Source organism: Pseudophryne corroboree, chromosome 6 (assembly GCF_028390025.1).
Source record: "Pseudophryne corroboree isolate aPseCor3 chromosome 6, aPseCor3.hap2, whole genome shotgun sequence".
Classification (NCBI taxonomy): Eukaryota; Metazoa; Chordata; class Amphibia; order Anura; family Myobatrachidae; genus Pseudophryne; species Pseudophryne corroboree.
The window spans coordinates 824235684-824249900 of NC_086449.1; the positions used below are offsets into that span (position 1 = coordinate 824235684).

The 14217-nt window shown below is 48.0% G+C and overlaps 1 protein-coding gene across 4 annotated transcripts in view; it reads right to left on the reverse strand.

Moving 5' to 3' along the window:
• Nucleotides 1-296: 296 nt before the first annotated feature.
• RAD52 (RAD52 homolog, DNA repair protein) overlaps nucleotides 297-14217 on the reverse strand; it is a 63250-nt gene continuing 49329 nt past the window's right edge. For 3 of the 4 annotated variants that reach the window (XM_063929238.1, XM_063929237.1, XM_063929239.1), the window contains exons 7-12: nucleotides 10135-10210; nucleotides 9203-9426; nucleotides 8783-8925; nucleotides 4722-4805; nucleotides 1304-1534; nucleotides 297-667 (exon numbers count right to left, since the gene is read on the reverse strand). In XM_063929238.1, the coding sequence (XP_063785308.1) occupies nucleotides 603-667; nucleotides 1304-1534; nucleotides 4722-4805; nucleotides 8783-8925; nucleotides 9203-9426; nucleotides 10135-10210 (823 nt within the window). In that variant the 3' untranslated portion in view covers nucleotides 297-602. The remainder of the gene's footprint in view (nucleotides 668-1303; nucleotides 1535-4721; nucleotides 4806-8782; nucleotides 8926-9202; nucleotides 9427-10134; nucleotides 10211-14217) is intronic. The other variant, XM_063929240.1, reaches the window with a different exon arrangement.

Here is a 14217-nt window from a genome sequence, read left to right on the forward strand (position 1 = left end):
AGGAGAGACAGAGCATGGCGGACATATCAGTAACGTATATTACGCTCAGGAGCAAACAGAAGCATTTTGGGATTTTGGCCGGCCGTGGTGGAAGCATTATACGCACACGAGACACGTGCTGCATTATAGAAACGTTTATCACATCTGATTGCTGCATAAGAAACGTTTTGGGTGGATGGAAGTCGTCTTGTCTCCCAGGAAGTCGTGAAGAGAACGCCGCGTCCTGTATACACAGAGGCTGCACACATACTGCAATACGTGAAACGATCTTAGTGACCGCTACAAACCGGCCCAGGTTTAATAATATTAATACAATTTATTGAAGATTATAAAAACATACAATATTATAAAACACTGACTAAAAGCAAGTCTGTACAAATGAAAGCAACCGGAATATTCACCCAATAACACGTAATCCGCAGTAAATTACTTGGATTTGTCACGCTGTACAGAGTCCTTCCCGAGTGCCTGTGACTGGTAATATCCAATAATCCATGATGTACAGTAATAAGGAGACAGCGCACAGCTTAACGTACGACGGGATCCTTTAACGCTCCACGGGAGAGTCTGCGGTTCTGAGTTACAGAGGCGCTAGGTTTCAGTCAGGAAGGATCCAGCCGCCTCTTCTTCACTGCAAGACCCTGGTTCTGCCAATTGGGGCTCTTATCTAGGAAAGACACACAAATGTTATACTGACGCACTGGAAATAGGGCTGAAGTATCTGATTACCCGCTAATCTTTACATCTGACGTATCTGTGCCGCTGTCAGTGAGGCGGGGATGCAGATGGAAGTAGTTCATGCATCAGGTTACGCCGGGAGTTGTGCAGTCGTCTGGAAATAATGCATGGTCATGTGATCTTATGTGTCCAATCATGTCAGTGGGATTTCTGTTATTTTAACACACACACACACACACACACACACACACACACACACACACACACACACACACACACACGTGTGTTACCCACTGTCACATGGTAAAGATCCACAGGTGACCTGTGTGGAGAAGTTGCCCATGGTAACCAATCAGCTGCTACGTATAATTTTATAGAATGCACTTTATAAATGTTACCTCAACACGGATTGGTTGCCATGGGCAACTTCTCCTCTGGCTCACTTCTCCACACTTATCACTGCTTCATGAATAGAGCCCTTGGTGAGGGAAAGTTCACTCCGTCTCCCCAGTATAGTAATGTGGGAAGAGGGGCCCCCGCTTGTACTTTGCACTGGGGGCCCTTGTGATGCTACAGCGGAACAGAAGTGTGCCCTAGCTGGCGGGTAAGACCAGTTATACAATACCTGTTTTCTGCTGTCCAGCTGGGTTCCCATGTGCGTGGCTCCACGAGATCGGCCGCACTCCCTGGCGCGTACTGTTTGGGCGCTGAGGGGTCTTGCTCCGCGTCATCATCTGATGCTGTCCAAGGGGGGTTACGGGAGCTGGTAGGGAGGTGGACGAGCGCTGGATGCTGCCATTGGAGAAATGATCCACCACTACGGGGTCTAGTGGGAAGTCCCAAAGCTCTGGATCATCTGTACCCAAACACAGGACAGGATTACCAGACGTCACTATACCCAAAGACAGGACAGGATTACCAGACGCCTCTATACCCAAACACAGGACAGGATTACCAGACGTCACTATACCCAAAGACAGGACAGGATTACCAGACGCCTCTATACCCAAACACAGGACAGGATTACCAGACGTCACTATACCCAAAGACAGGACAGGATTACCAGACGCCTCTATACCCAAACACAGGACAGGATTACCAGACGCCTCTATACCCAAACACAGGACAGGATTACCAGACGTCACTATACCCAAAGACAGGACAGGATTACCAGACGCCTCTATACCCAAACACAGGACAGGATTACCAGACGTCACTATACCCAAAGACAGGACAGGATTACCAGACGCCTCTATACCCAAACACAGGACAGGATTACCAGACGTCACTATACCCAAAGACAGGACAGGATTACCAGACGCCTCTATACCCAAACACAGGACAGGACTACCAGATGCCACTATACCTAAACACAGGACAGGATTACCAGACGCCTCTATACCCAAACGCAGGACAGGATTACCAGACGCCTCTATATCCCCAAACACAGGACAGGATTACCAGACGCTACTATACTCGCACACATGACAGGATTACCAGACGCTACTATACTCACACACAGGACAGGATTACCAGATGCCACTATAAACAAACACAGGACAGGATTACCAGACGCCTCTATACCCAAACACAGGACAGGATTACCAGACGCCTCTATACTCACACACACAGGACAGGATTACCAGACGCCTCTATACCCCCAAACACAGGACAGGATTACCAGACGCCTCTATACCCAAACACAGGACAGGATTACCAGACGCCTCTATACTCACACACAGGACAGGATTACCAGACGCCTCTATACTCACACACAGGACAGGATTACCAGACGCCTCTATACCCAAACACAGGACAGGATTACCAGATGCCTCTATACCGAAAAACAGGACAGGATTACCAGACGCCTCTATACCCAAACACAGGACAGGATTACCAGACGCCACTATACCCAAACGCAGGACAGGATTACCAGACGCCACTATACCCAAATGCAGGACAGGATTACCAGACGCCATTTATTGATGGATCCCATGTCCCCAGTAGACAGGCCGAAAGACAGCGATTGCTGTGGCATAAATCCCCATAATTTGCTGTTTGTGATCTTCCAGGTCAGTAATTTGGGATGGAGTGTCACACAGATATGGCAGCATGCAGTGAGAAACTACTCAGTGATTTCTTGAATAAATACTGTTTCTGCAATCTATGTAACAATGTTTAGCATGGTAAATCCCACTTGATATTTATTACACAGAGAAACCCGCAGCTGTGCAGAACCTCTCCCATCTGCAGCGACCGCTGACACCTCACGGTGACCGATCTTAGTATCAGCGGCTGCATCAGGAAGACATGACTGGTCTCATTGCTGAATGCGTAATCACAACACTGCGCTGTCACTTCCGTGGCTCATCCTCTAGACGTCACTGCAAATAACTATACCTAGTTACCATTACCGATAGTAATTGTTATACAAATGTAGGATTTTAGCTCTTTTCTCTGAAACCACTGGAGGAAGCTGGGGCTATAGAGGCTCAGGCAGGATCTGATGTCTCCCAGCCGCCAGGGACTCGGATTACACCAGTGCTCACAGGAGTAGCAGGAGATTCTGCCATTTAGTTCCTTATATTCTTTATTCCATATTTACCATGGTCGCCGGCTGTTATGCTAGGAGCAGGCCGACGACCATCTTGTTACCCTTTACGCTGGCTTTATTCTGTGTGTGTGTGGGGGGGGGGGGACCGGGCACACAGACACACTGTGCTGCAGGCACCACTGGGCGGAGAGACGGTGGTCCCCAGAGGTGCCGCAGCAGGCTAGTGACTTTAGTTACGATCAGCCGAGAAGGTGCAGAAAACTCTGGTATCGGGAGTCGGGTCAGGTTCGGGCTGTACCAGGGGGCATACTACTGGCATGTAGAGGGGCATACCAGTGCATGGCCGTTCTTCCCCAACTGGACTGGGTATAGAAGCAATGACATTGGCTTTTTTCCAGCCCACAAGACAGCAGAAGGTCCAGTGCTTTATGTCGCAATCGACGTGGGGCAGACCAGGGCATGTACAGTACTTTCACGTAAACGCGCTCACACGCAGAGCTGTGAGAAGTTGGCAATCCGCGCGGATGACTTGCAGGTGGCCAGAGGCTAGTGCACATACCACGGTAGATAAGGGTGGCGGCTATACATAAGGCAAGCAGTGTGCAACCTGGGCGCACTTCAGTAGTAAGGTTCTGTAACGTCTTCTGGGCGTAAAGTGGGCGTATTTGCTAACCCTTGGAGGACCCTGATCCCATCGCAGCTAAAGCTCAGCATATGGGTGACAGCACGCTCACACTGCGAGCTTTTATTCTGATCGTAATTTGCTCCCATTTTGTCCGCCACTCTGTGCCATGGATTAAAACGCAGTTTTTTTAGGGCTCGTACACATACAAAATAGCAAAATGCATGAAAACTAACTAGTGATGCTTTCAGCTCATTCTCCATTCATTATTATTATTATATTTACGAATTCAATCATTGTACCGACAATCTGCACTCTAATATGTAATCATGGCGCTTTAGAATGCAATGGTGGGTCCGCGCCCATTCCTAACCGTGCCCCCTATACGTGCAGTGCGCAGGCTCAGCGTCTGGCAACTGCAGTAACTGAGCTGTGATCACGACGTTTGTTTCATGTATTGTTCTTGTGTGGTAAGTAATTAGAGATCTACTGAGGTGTAGGGGGAGGTGTATCAAGTCCGGGAGAGCGACAAAGTGGAGAAGTTGCCTAAAGCAAGCCACCAGCACCTGTCATTTATCTAGAACAACCTCTAAAATGACCCTTAGATGCCGGCTGGTAACATCCCATCCATAGAATAACATTGGCCATACAGTAGTCTCTTCTGTAAATGTCTCTGGATACGGTTATAGGACACACGTATAGACGTTCCATGCAAATAGCAAGTTCCCCTCAAAACTGGAAAGAAAGGTTTTCCGAAGGCGCAGTGACTACACTAGACCACAAAATAACTATTTATTTAAATTACTAGAAAGCGGACGTGGCATCACGTCTAAGAGCTGTCAGGGTTCCAGAAGCTGCCGCTCTCACCTGCCAGGTACTCGTCTTCTGGGACAGACAAGGCCTGCGCGGCTGGAGTGCTATGAGATCTACCCCTCTGAGCGTTAGATGTTCCTGAAGGAGAAAACAACGCCTGAGCTGGAATAACAAATCATACTACAAAGCAGGAAAGGTCATAGGCCGGAGGCAAAAAAGAGGATTTTACTCACCGGTAAATCTATTTCTCGTAGTCCGTAGTGGATGCTGGGACTCCGTAAGGACCATGGGGAATAGCGGCTCCGCAGGAGACTGGGCACAACTAAAGAAAGCTTTAGGACTACCTGGTGTGCACTGGCTCCTCCCACTAAGACCCTCCTCCAGACCTCAGTTAGGATGCTGTGCCCGGAAGAGCTGACACAATAAGGAAGGATTTTGAATCCCAGGTAACACTCATACCAGCCACACCAATCACACCGTACAACTCGTGATACTATACCCAGTTAACAGTATGATAACAACTGACCCTCTCAACAGATGGCTCAACAATAACCCTTTAACAACAATAACTTTGTACAAGTATTGCAGACAATCCGCACTTGGGATGGGCGCCCAGCATCCACTACGGACTACGAGAAATAGATTTACCGGTGAGTAAAATCTTATTTTAAGGCCCTGACTACGTCCAGTAACTTAGAATCCTCCAAGTCCCTAGTAGCCGCAGGCACTACAATAGGTTGGTTCAAGTGAAAAGCTGACACCACCTTAGGGAGAAACTGGGGACGAGTCCTCAATTCTGCCCTATCCATATGGAAAATCGGATAAGGGCTTTTACATGACAAAGCCGCCAATTCTGACACACGCCTGGCCGAAGCCAAGGCCAATAACATGACCACTTTCCACGTGAGATATTTCAGATCCACGGTCTTAAGTGGCTCAAACCAATGTGATTTTAGGAAACTCAACACCACGTTGAGATCCCAAGGTGCCACTGGAGGCACAAAAGGGGGCTGAATATGCAGCACTCCCTTTACAAATGTCTGAACTTCAGGCAGTGAAGCCAGTTCTTTCTGGAAGAAAATCGACAGAGCCGAAATCTGGACCTTAATGGAACCCAATTTTAGGCCCATAGTCACTCCTGACTGTAGGAAGTGCAGAAATCGACCCAGCTGAAATTCCTCTGTTGGGGCCTTCCTGGCCTCACACCACGCAACATATTTCCGCCAAATACGGTGATAATGGTTTGCGGTTACTTCTTTCCTAGCTTTAATCAGCGTAGGAATGACTTCCTCCGGAATGCCTTTTTCTTTTAGGATCCAGTGTTCAACCGCCATGCCGTCAAACGCAGCCGCGGTAAGTCTTGGAACAGACAGGGCCCCTGCTGTAGCAGATCCTGTCTGAGCGGTAGAGGCCATGGGACCTCTGATATCATTTTTTGAAGTTCTGGGTACCAAGTTGTTTTGGCCAATCCGGAACCACGAGTATCGTTCTCACTCCTCGTCTTCTTATTATTCTCAGTACCTTTGGTATGAGAGGCAGAGGAGGGAACACATAAACCGACTGGTACACCCACGGTGTCACTAGAGCGTCCACAGCTATCGCCTGAGGGTCTCTTGACCTGGCGCAATATCTCTCTAGTTTTTTGTTTAGGCGGGACGCTATCATGTCCACCTGTGGCCTTTCCCAATGGCTTACAATCAGTTGGAAGACTTCTGGATGAAGTCCCCACTCTCCCGGGTGTAGGTCGTGTCTGCTGAGGAAGTCTGCTGAGGAATGAACACTGCTGACAGTGCTAAAACGTGATTCCCCGCCCATCGGAGACTCTTTGTGGCTTCTGCCATCGCCGTCCTGCTTCTCGTGCCGCCCTGTCGGTTTACATGGGCGACCGCCGTGATGTTGTCTGACTGGATCAGTACCAGCTGGTTTTGAAGCAGTGGTTTTGCCTGACTTAGGGCATTGTAAATGGCCCTCAGTTCGAGAATATTTATGTGCAAGTCTCCTGACTTGACCATAATCCTTGGAAGTTTCTTCCCTGTGTGACTGCCCCCCAGCCTCGAAGGATGGCATCCGTGGTCACCAGGACCCAGTCCTGTATGCCGAATCTGCGGCCCTCTTGACGATGAGCACTCTGCAGCCACCACAGCAGGGACACCCTTGTCCTTGGAGACAGGGTTATCAGCCGATGCATCTGAAGATGCAATCCGGACCACTTGTCCAACAGGTCCCACTGAAAAGTTCTTGCATGGAACCTGCTGAATGGAATCGCTTCGTAGGAAGCTACCATCTTTCCCAGGATCCGCGTGCAGTGATGCACCGACACCTTTTGGTTTTAGGAGGCCTCTGACTAGAGATGACAGCTCCTTGGCCTTCTCCTCCGGGAGAAACACTTTTTTCTGTTCTGTGTCCAGAACCATCCATAGGAACAGTAGACGTGTCGTAGGAACCAGCTGTGACTTTGGAATGTTTAGAATCCAACCGTGCTGTTGTAGCATTTCCCGAGATAGTGCTACCCCGACCAACAACTGCTCTCTGGACCTCGCCTTTATCAGGAGATCGTCCAAGTACGGGATAATTAAAACTCCTTTCTTTCGCAGGAGTATCATCATTTCGGCCATTACCTTGGTAAAGACCCTCGGAGCCGTGGATAGACCGAACGGCAACGTCTGGAATTGGTAATGACAATCCTGTACCTCAAATCTGAGGTACTCCTGGTGAGGATGGTAAATGGGGACATGCAGGTAAGCATCCTTGATGTCCAGTGATACCATGTAATCCCCCTCGTCCAGGCTTGCAATAACCGCCCTGAGCGATTCCATCTTGAACTTGAATTTTTTGATATACGTGTTCAAGGATTTCAAATTTAAAATGGGTCTCACCGAACCGTCCACAAACATTGTGGAATAGTAACCCCGTCCTTGTTGAAGTAGGGGTACCTTTACTATCACCTGCTGTGAATACAGCTTGTGAATTGCCTGTAACACTGCCTCCCTGTCTGAGGGAGTGGTTGGCAAGGCAGATTTGAGGAAACGGCGGGGAGGAGACGTCTCGAATTCCAGCATGTACCCCTGAGATACTATTTGAAAAATCCAGGGGTCCACCTGTGAGCGAGCCCACTGATTGCTGAAAAATTTGAGACGGGCCCCCACCGTACCTGGCTCCGCCTGTGGAGCCCCAGCGTCATGCTGTGGACTTAGAGGAAGCGGGGGGAGGACTTTTGCTCCTGGGAACTGGCTGCATGATGCAGCTTCTTGCCCCTACCTCTGCCCCTGGGCAGAAAGGACGCACCTTTAACCAGCTTGCCCTTATTGGGCCGAAAGGACTGTACCTGATAATACGGTGCTTTCTTTGGTTGTGAGGGAACATGGGGTAAAAATGTAGACTTCCCAGCTGTCGCTGTGGAAACGAGGTCCGAGAGACCATCCCCGAACAACTCCTCACCCTTATAAGGCAGAACTTCCATGTGTCTTTTGGAATCTGCAACTCCTGTCCACTGCCGAGTCCATAGCCCTCTCCTGGCAGAAATGGACATTGCACTAATTTTGGATGCCAGCCGGCAAATATCCCTCTGTGCATCCCTCATGTATAAGACTGCGTCTTTTATATGCTCTACGGTTAGCAATATAGTGTCCCTATCTAGGGTATCTATATTTTCTGATAGGGAATCTGACCACGCAGCAGCAGCACTGCTCATCCAGGCTGAAGCAATAGCCGGTCTCAGTATGACACCCTTAAATATACTTTCTTCTAGGAGCTCAGGAGAGCCCCTAGTGTGCATCCAGCTCGGCCGGGCACAGAATTCTAACTGAGGTCTGGAGGAGGGTCATAGTGGGAGGAGCCAGTGCACACCAGTTAGACCTAAAGCTTTCTTTATAGTTGTGCCCAGTCTCCTGCGGAGCCGCTATTCCCCATGGTCCTTACGGAGTCCCAGTATCCACTTAGGACGTTAGAGAAATAATGCTTTATATAGTTACATTTTGTCATTCTTTCTAAACTACCTATGAGCGATTATATTTACAGCGATTGTTTTATCATCACTGTGAGCCGGAGGTCTGTTCTAGCCGTGGCTGGGTGTCGAGGGGACACGATCCGGCTCGCGAGTAGCCACCGCTTCTTACCATCTGGTCCTGGGTCTAGGGACCCCCCTGTTTGTTTCTTCTCCATCTCCTCGCGGAACCGTTGCTGCATTAGCTTTTGTCGCAGTTTGCGCTGATAAGTGGCATCAATCTCCGATCCTCCCGCTTCAAACTCAGAGCTGTGGCTGCACAGGAACAGTAAAGTATTATAAAACATTTCTTTTTATACTTGCGTTAAACGATCTAATCTGAATCTGCTGAATGACAGTGGGATCGTGTGAGACCTATTTTTTTTTTTTTAAGGACATTGGCACGTTAAAAATCTTTAAGCTGTTTAAGCTCCTCCCTCTATTCTATCCGCACTCTGCAGGGAGCAGAGGGGCGCACAGGGGCCGGCGTATATTAGACTCACATTACAGAACGTACTGTCACTTGCTGCATAGGGAGTATCTGACGGTATACCTTGCACTGCACAGGTTGGGGTCTGGGTTATTCTTGGTACTGTCCTCGTGGTGATGTTTGGAAGGAGACTGGTCGCTGTACCCCAGCTGCAGCCGTTCCGCTGACTCTAGATGCGAGTTCTCCACGGGCTTCTGTTCCTGCAGAAAGCTATTATACCGCGCCTTTTCCAGTGCAGCGTCATAATCTTGGCGCTTAGTATGCGCCGCGTCCAAATCCCCCTGAGGCTGGATGGGAAGACAGAGAGTTCTGTTAGCGGAAACTATAAAAGGATTCCTAATATAAGCAAACAGTATGGTTCTGGGGGAACCCGAATGACTGCGAGTGACAGCCTCTTGGCAAGAGACGCTGGGGAAGCCTCAGAAGCACCCTTGTGTGTGTGGCCTTAAGATTACCACATCCCTGGCCCTGAGTACTAGCATACTCTATCGCTGTGATGGCAGGGGGATGCTCTGCCCCAGGAAGGACCGCGACCAGCTGCCTTCATATCCCAGGGCAGCAGTACAAACAACTGTTTAGACAGAGGATCCATCCTGCGCAGTAAAGACCCATGCTGTTGTCTGCCTAATATATCTATACATCTATATTGTAGTCTGGGTTATCACTATCTGTATTGGGGATTGCTGCAAAGGGCAATTGTACATTTTCATCTGTCTTCATTACTGACCCCAATGGCTCACCATTACTAACAGCTTACTTTTCTGTACGGTTCGTTAGGATTTGGATTTATCCTGCACCATTACCATCATTTGGTTTTGGAAGTTACTGGCTCACGTTTAGACTTTGGATAAGTGGGCTGAACTGACAGTAAGTAGTCAACTAGATAATTTTGCACTGCAGCTCACGGGACAGTTACTCTGCTGACACCCAGTGGATAGTTCTGATACTGCACCAGTCTTCAGTGGAAAGTTAAATAATTTTTTATGGTCACTCACCAGCTTTGGCAGCTTGTTCACAGCACGGAGATAATCTTTGTCCATAATGCAGTTCCCAAGAGCATTCCCGAAACACCTGAAGAAGAGGGTAAATTCTGAAATGCCGCAGGGTACACCACTTTTATGCTCAAAAGTAAACTTGTAAAGAGGGATGCTTATAGATACCCCTAAATCTCTTTTTGCTAGCCCATAGGGGAACACAGATAGTGACATATATGTACCCCTGGACACAGGACCCTCCCTCAGATTACATCCAGCCCTGAGAGGAAACAGGAAAAGGAGTAACATAGAACAGAGAGCAATGAGTCCACGGTGGGTTACCCAGTGTCCTCCTGCAGCCTTAGAGAGAGGAACTGGACAGTCAGTAATAGGAACTTGTTTCTCCTTAAGCAGTAGGAGGACACAGATGTCCCAAAGCATTGCTCTGCTGAGGGGAGGAATGTCCATGACTGAACATCCAACTCAATGGGCCATCATACAAGAGGCAGCAATGTCAGCTTTCTAAAATGTACAAATAGCATTGAGGGACGACCAGGTGGCCATGCTGCAAAACTGGCCATCTGACGTCCAAAAGAAAGTAGGATTTTGGTACTTACCAGGTAAATCCTTTTCTTTGAATCCATAGGGGGCACTGGAGTACTCTTGGGATATGGACGGCGTAGCAGAAACAAAGGCACTGAATATTTAAATTTAGAACTCTCCCCCCTCCATATCCCAGAGTACCTCAGTGTACGACCTCAGTGTTTTTTACTGAGCGAACAAGACTATAGAGAGGTTGACAATGGAGAATTCCTATCACATAACGGACAACAACAAAGTTGACCCATAACGTTACTGTCAACTAAACAGTTGACACCATAACCGATAGACCTTTATAATTTGAACCAATCGGTGAAAATTTCTTACCATAAGCTCCTCTGAGCTTAATACAAACCTGGTAAAATGTGTTACCATAAGCTCCTTTGAGCTTAAAACAACCCAGGTAAAACTGCTCTGGGTGGGCGTCCAGTGCCCCCTATGGATTCAAAGAAAAGGATTTACCTGGTAAGTACCAAAATCCTACTTTCTTTTTCATCCACTAGGGGTCACTGGAGTACTCTTGGGACGTACCAAAGCTTCCCTCGTGGGTGGGAGAGCTGTTTGACACCTGTAACAGTAGACGGCCAAAGCTAGATGCTGAAGCCGCAACCGTTTCATAACGTGTAAACTCGCACAAACGTGCAACCGTTTCATAACGTGTAAACGCGCACAAACGTGTGCACTGAAGGCTATGTAGCCGCGTCGTAGACGCTGCACGACCAGCTGGTCATGACATTCCCACAGAACCTGTGGGATGAGCTATTACTGACGTAGGCGACTGTAACTTAGCCTTAAAGTAAGCCTGACTTGTAGTCATTTTTATCCAACTGGATAATGTTTGGTGAGAAACTGGCTAACTCCAGTTGGCAGCATCATATATAACAAACCACGTATACGTATTACGTACTGTAGACGTTCGGGACATATAGACGCGTAATGCGTGCACCACATTCATAATTCTAGAATGTGCTGTCAACACAGGAACCACTATTGGTTTATTGATGTGAAGAATAAGAAATCGGAATTGGTCCGAAGTTCTGCTTTGTTATGATAAAACTCAAATACGGTGGCTTGGAATACAAGGCACCCAAATATGAAAACCAAACCCCTTGCCGAAGCTACGGCTAGAAGAAAAACGTTTTCCAATTGAGAAACTTAATCCCCATTTGTTGTAAGGGTTCAAAAATATGAAAACTGTAAGAAATCTGAACCCAGCTTCAAGTCGCATGGCGCTGTAGGTGGGATAAATGGAGGCTGCACCTTGATGACACCTTGTAAAAAAAGGTGTGTACCTACGCAATAGATTCAAACGTCTGTGAAAATAAATTGACCACACAGATACCTGCACCCTCAGTGCAGATAAACGCAGTTCTCCATCCCCCCCGTCTGTAAATAACAGAATACGGGTAACTTGAACGATGATGTCGGAAACTTCTGAGCTTCACACCCACCTATATAGGCACACCAAATTGTGTGATAATGAGCTGCCGTAAGCGGCTTCCTAGCTCATAACATGGTTGGTATACCAAGACTGTAATGCCCTATGTATTCCCTTAAGAGGGTGGTCTGAACCCCCACCCCGTCAACCGCAGCCGCGGTACATATGTGAATAGGGGTCAATGAACGGTCCCTGTTGTAACAGGTTGGACGTATTATGAGGGACCCAAGATCGTGTGCAAATATTCTTTGGAGCTTCGAGAAGCAAGCTCTCCGAAATCCATGAGATATCACTAGTATGACTGTGACGAACTGTCTTATGATCCGTTTTAGCAACGGAGAGAGAGAGAGAGAGAGAGAGCAGAGGAAAATGGTGGAGGCAGATACACGAAGCTGTATGACCACACGAATGTGAGACCTCCACTGCCACTGCTCTTGTGATCTTTCGCTCTGTACACCTACTGAGCGTTTGTAATTGTGGCGAGATGCCATCATGTATACCTGAGGGTAACCCCACTTGTGGATTCACCTATGAAAATAAGAATTTACTTACCGATAATTCTATTTCTCGGAGTCCGTAGTGGATGCTGGGGTTCCTGAAAGGACCATGGGGAATAGCGGCTCCGCAGGAGACAGGGCACAAAAAAGTAAAGCTTTACTAGGTCAGGTGGTGTGCACTGGCTCCTCCCCCTATGACCCTCCTCCAGACTCCAGTTAGGTACTGTGCCCGGACGAGCATACACAATAAGGGAGGCATTTTGAATCCCGGGTAAGACTCATACCAGCCACACCAATCACACCGTACAACTTGTGATCTAAACCCAGTTAACAGTATGACAACAGAAAGGGCCTCTTAAAGATGGCTCCTTAACAATAACCCGAATTAGTTAACAATAACTATGTACAAGTATTGCAGATAATCCGCACTTGGGATGGGCGCCCAGCATCCACTACGGACTCCGAGAAATAGAATTATCGGTAAGTAAATTCTTATTTTCTCTATCGTCCTAAGTGGATGCTGGGGTTCCTGAAAGGACCATGGGGATTATACCAAAGCTCCCAAACGGGCGGGAGAGTGCGGATGACTCTGCAGCACCGAATGAGAGAACTCCAGGTCCTCCTTTGCCAGGGTATCAAATTTGTAAAATTTTACAAACGTGTTCTCCCCCGACCACGTAGCTGCTCGGCAGAGTTGTAATGCCGAGACCCCTCGGGCAGCCGCCCAAGATGAGCCCACCTTCCTTGTGGAGTGGGCTTTTACAGTTTTAGGCTGTGGCAGGCCTGCCACAGAATGTGCAAGTTGAATTGTGTTACAAATCCAACGAGCAATCGACTGCTTAGAAGCAGGTGCGCCCAACTTGTTGGGTGCATACAATATAAACAGCGAGTCAGATTTTCTGACTCCAGCCGTCCTTGCAATGTATATTTTTAAGGCTCTGACAACGTCCAACAACTTGGAGTCCTCCAAGTCGCTAGTGGCCGCAGGCACCACAATAGGTTGGTTCAGATGAAATGCTGATACCACTTTAGGGAGAAAATGCGGACGAGTCCGCAGTTCTGCCCTATCCGAATGGAAGATTAGATAAGGACTTTTATAAGATAAAGCCGCCAATTCAGATACTCTCCTGGCAGAGGCCAGGGCTAGTAACATAGTCACTTTCAATGTGAGATATTTCAAATCCACCTTTTTCAATGGTTCAAACCAATGGGATTTGAGGAAATCTAAAACTACATTTAGATCCCACGGTGCCACCGGAGGCACCACAGGAGGCTGTATATGCAGTACTCCCTTGACAAAAGTCTGGACCTCAGGGACAGAGGCCAATTCTTTTTGGAAGAATATTGACAGGGCCGAAATTTGAACCTTAATGGATCCCAATTTGAGACCCATAGATAATCCTGATTGCAGGAAATGTAGGAAACGACCCAGTTGGAATTCCTCCGTCGGAACCCTCCGATCCTCGCACCACGCTACATATTTTCGCCAAATGCGGTGATAATGTTTCACGGTGACTTCCTTCCGTGCCTTAATCAAGGTAGGAATGACTTCTTCTGGAATGCCTTTCC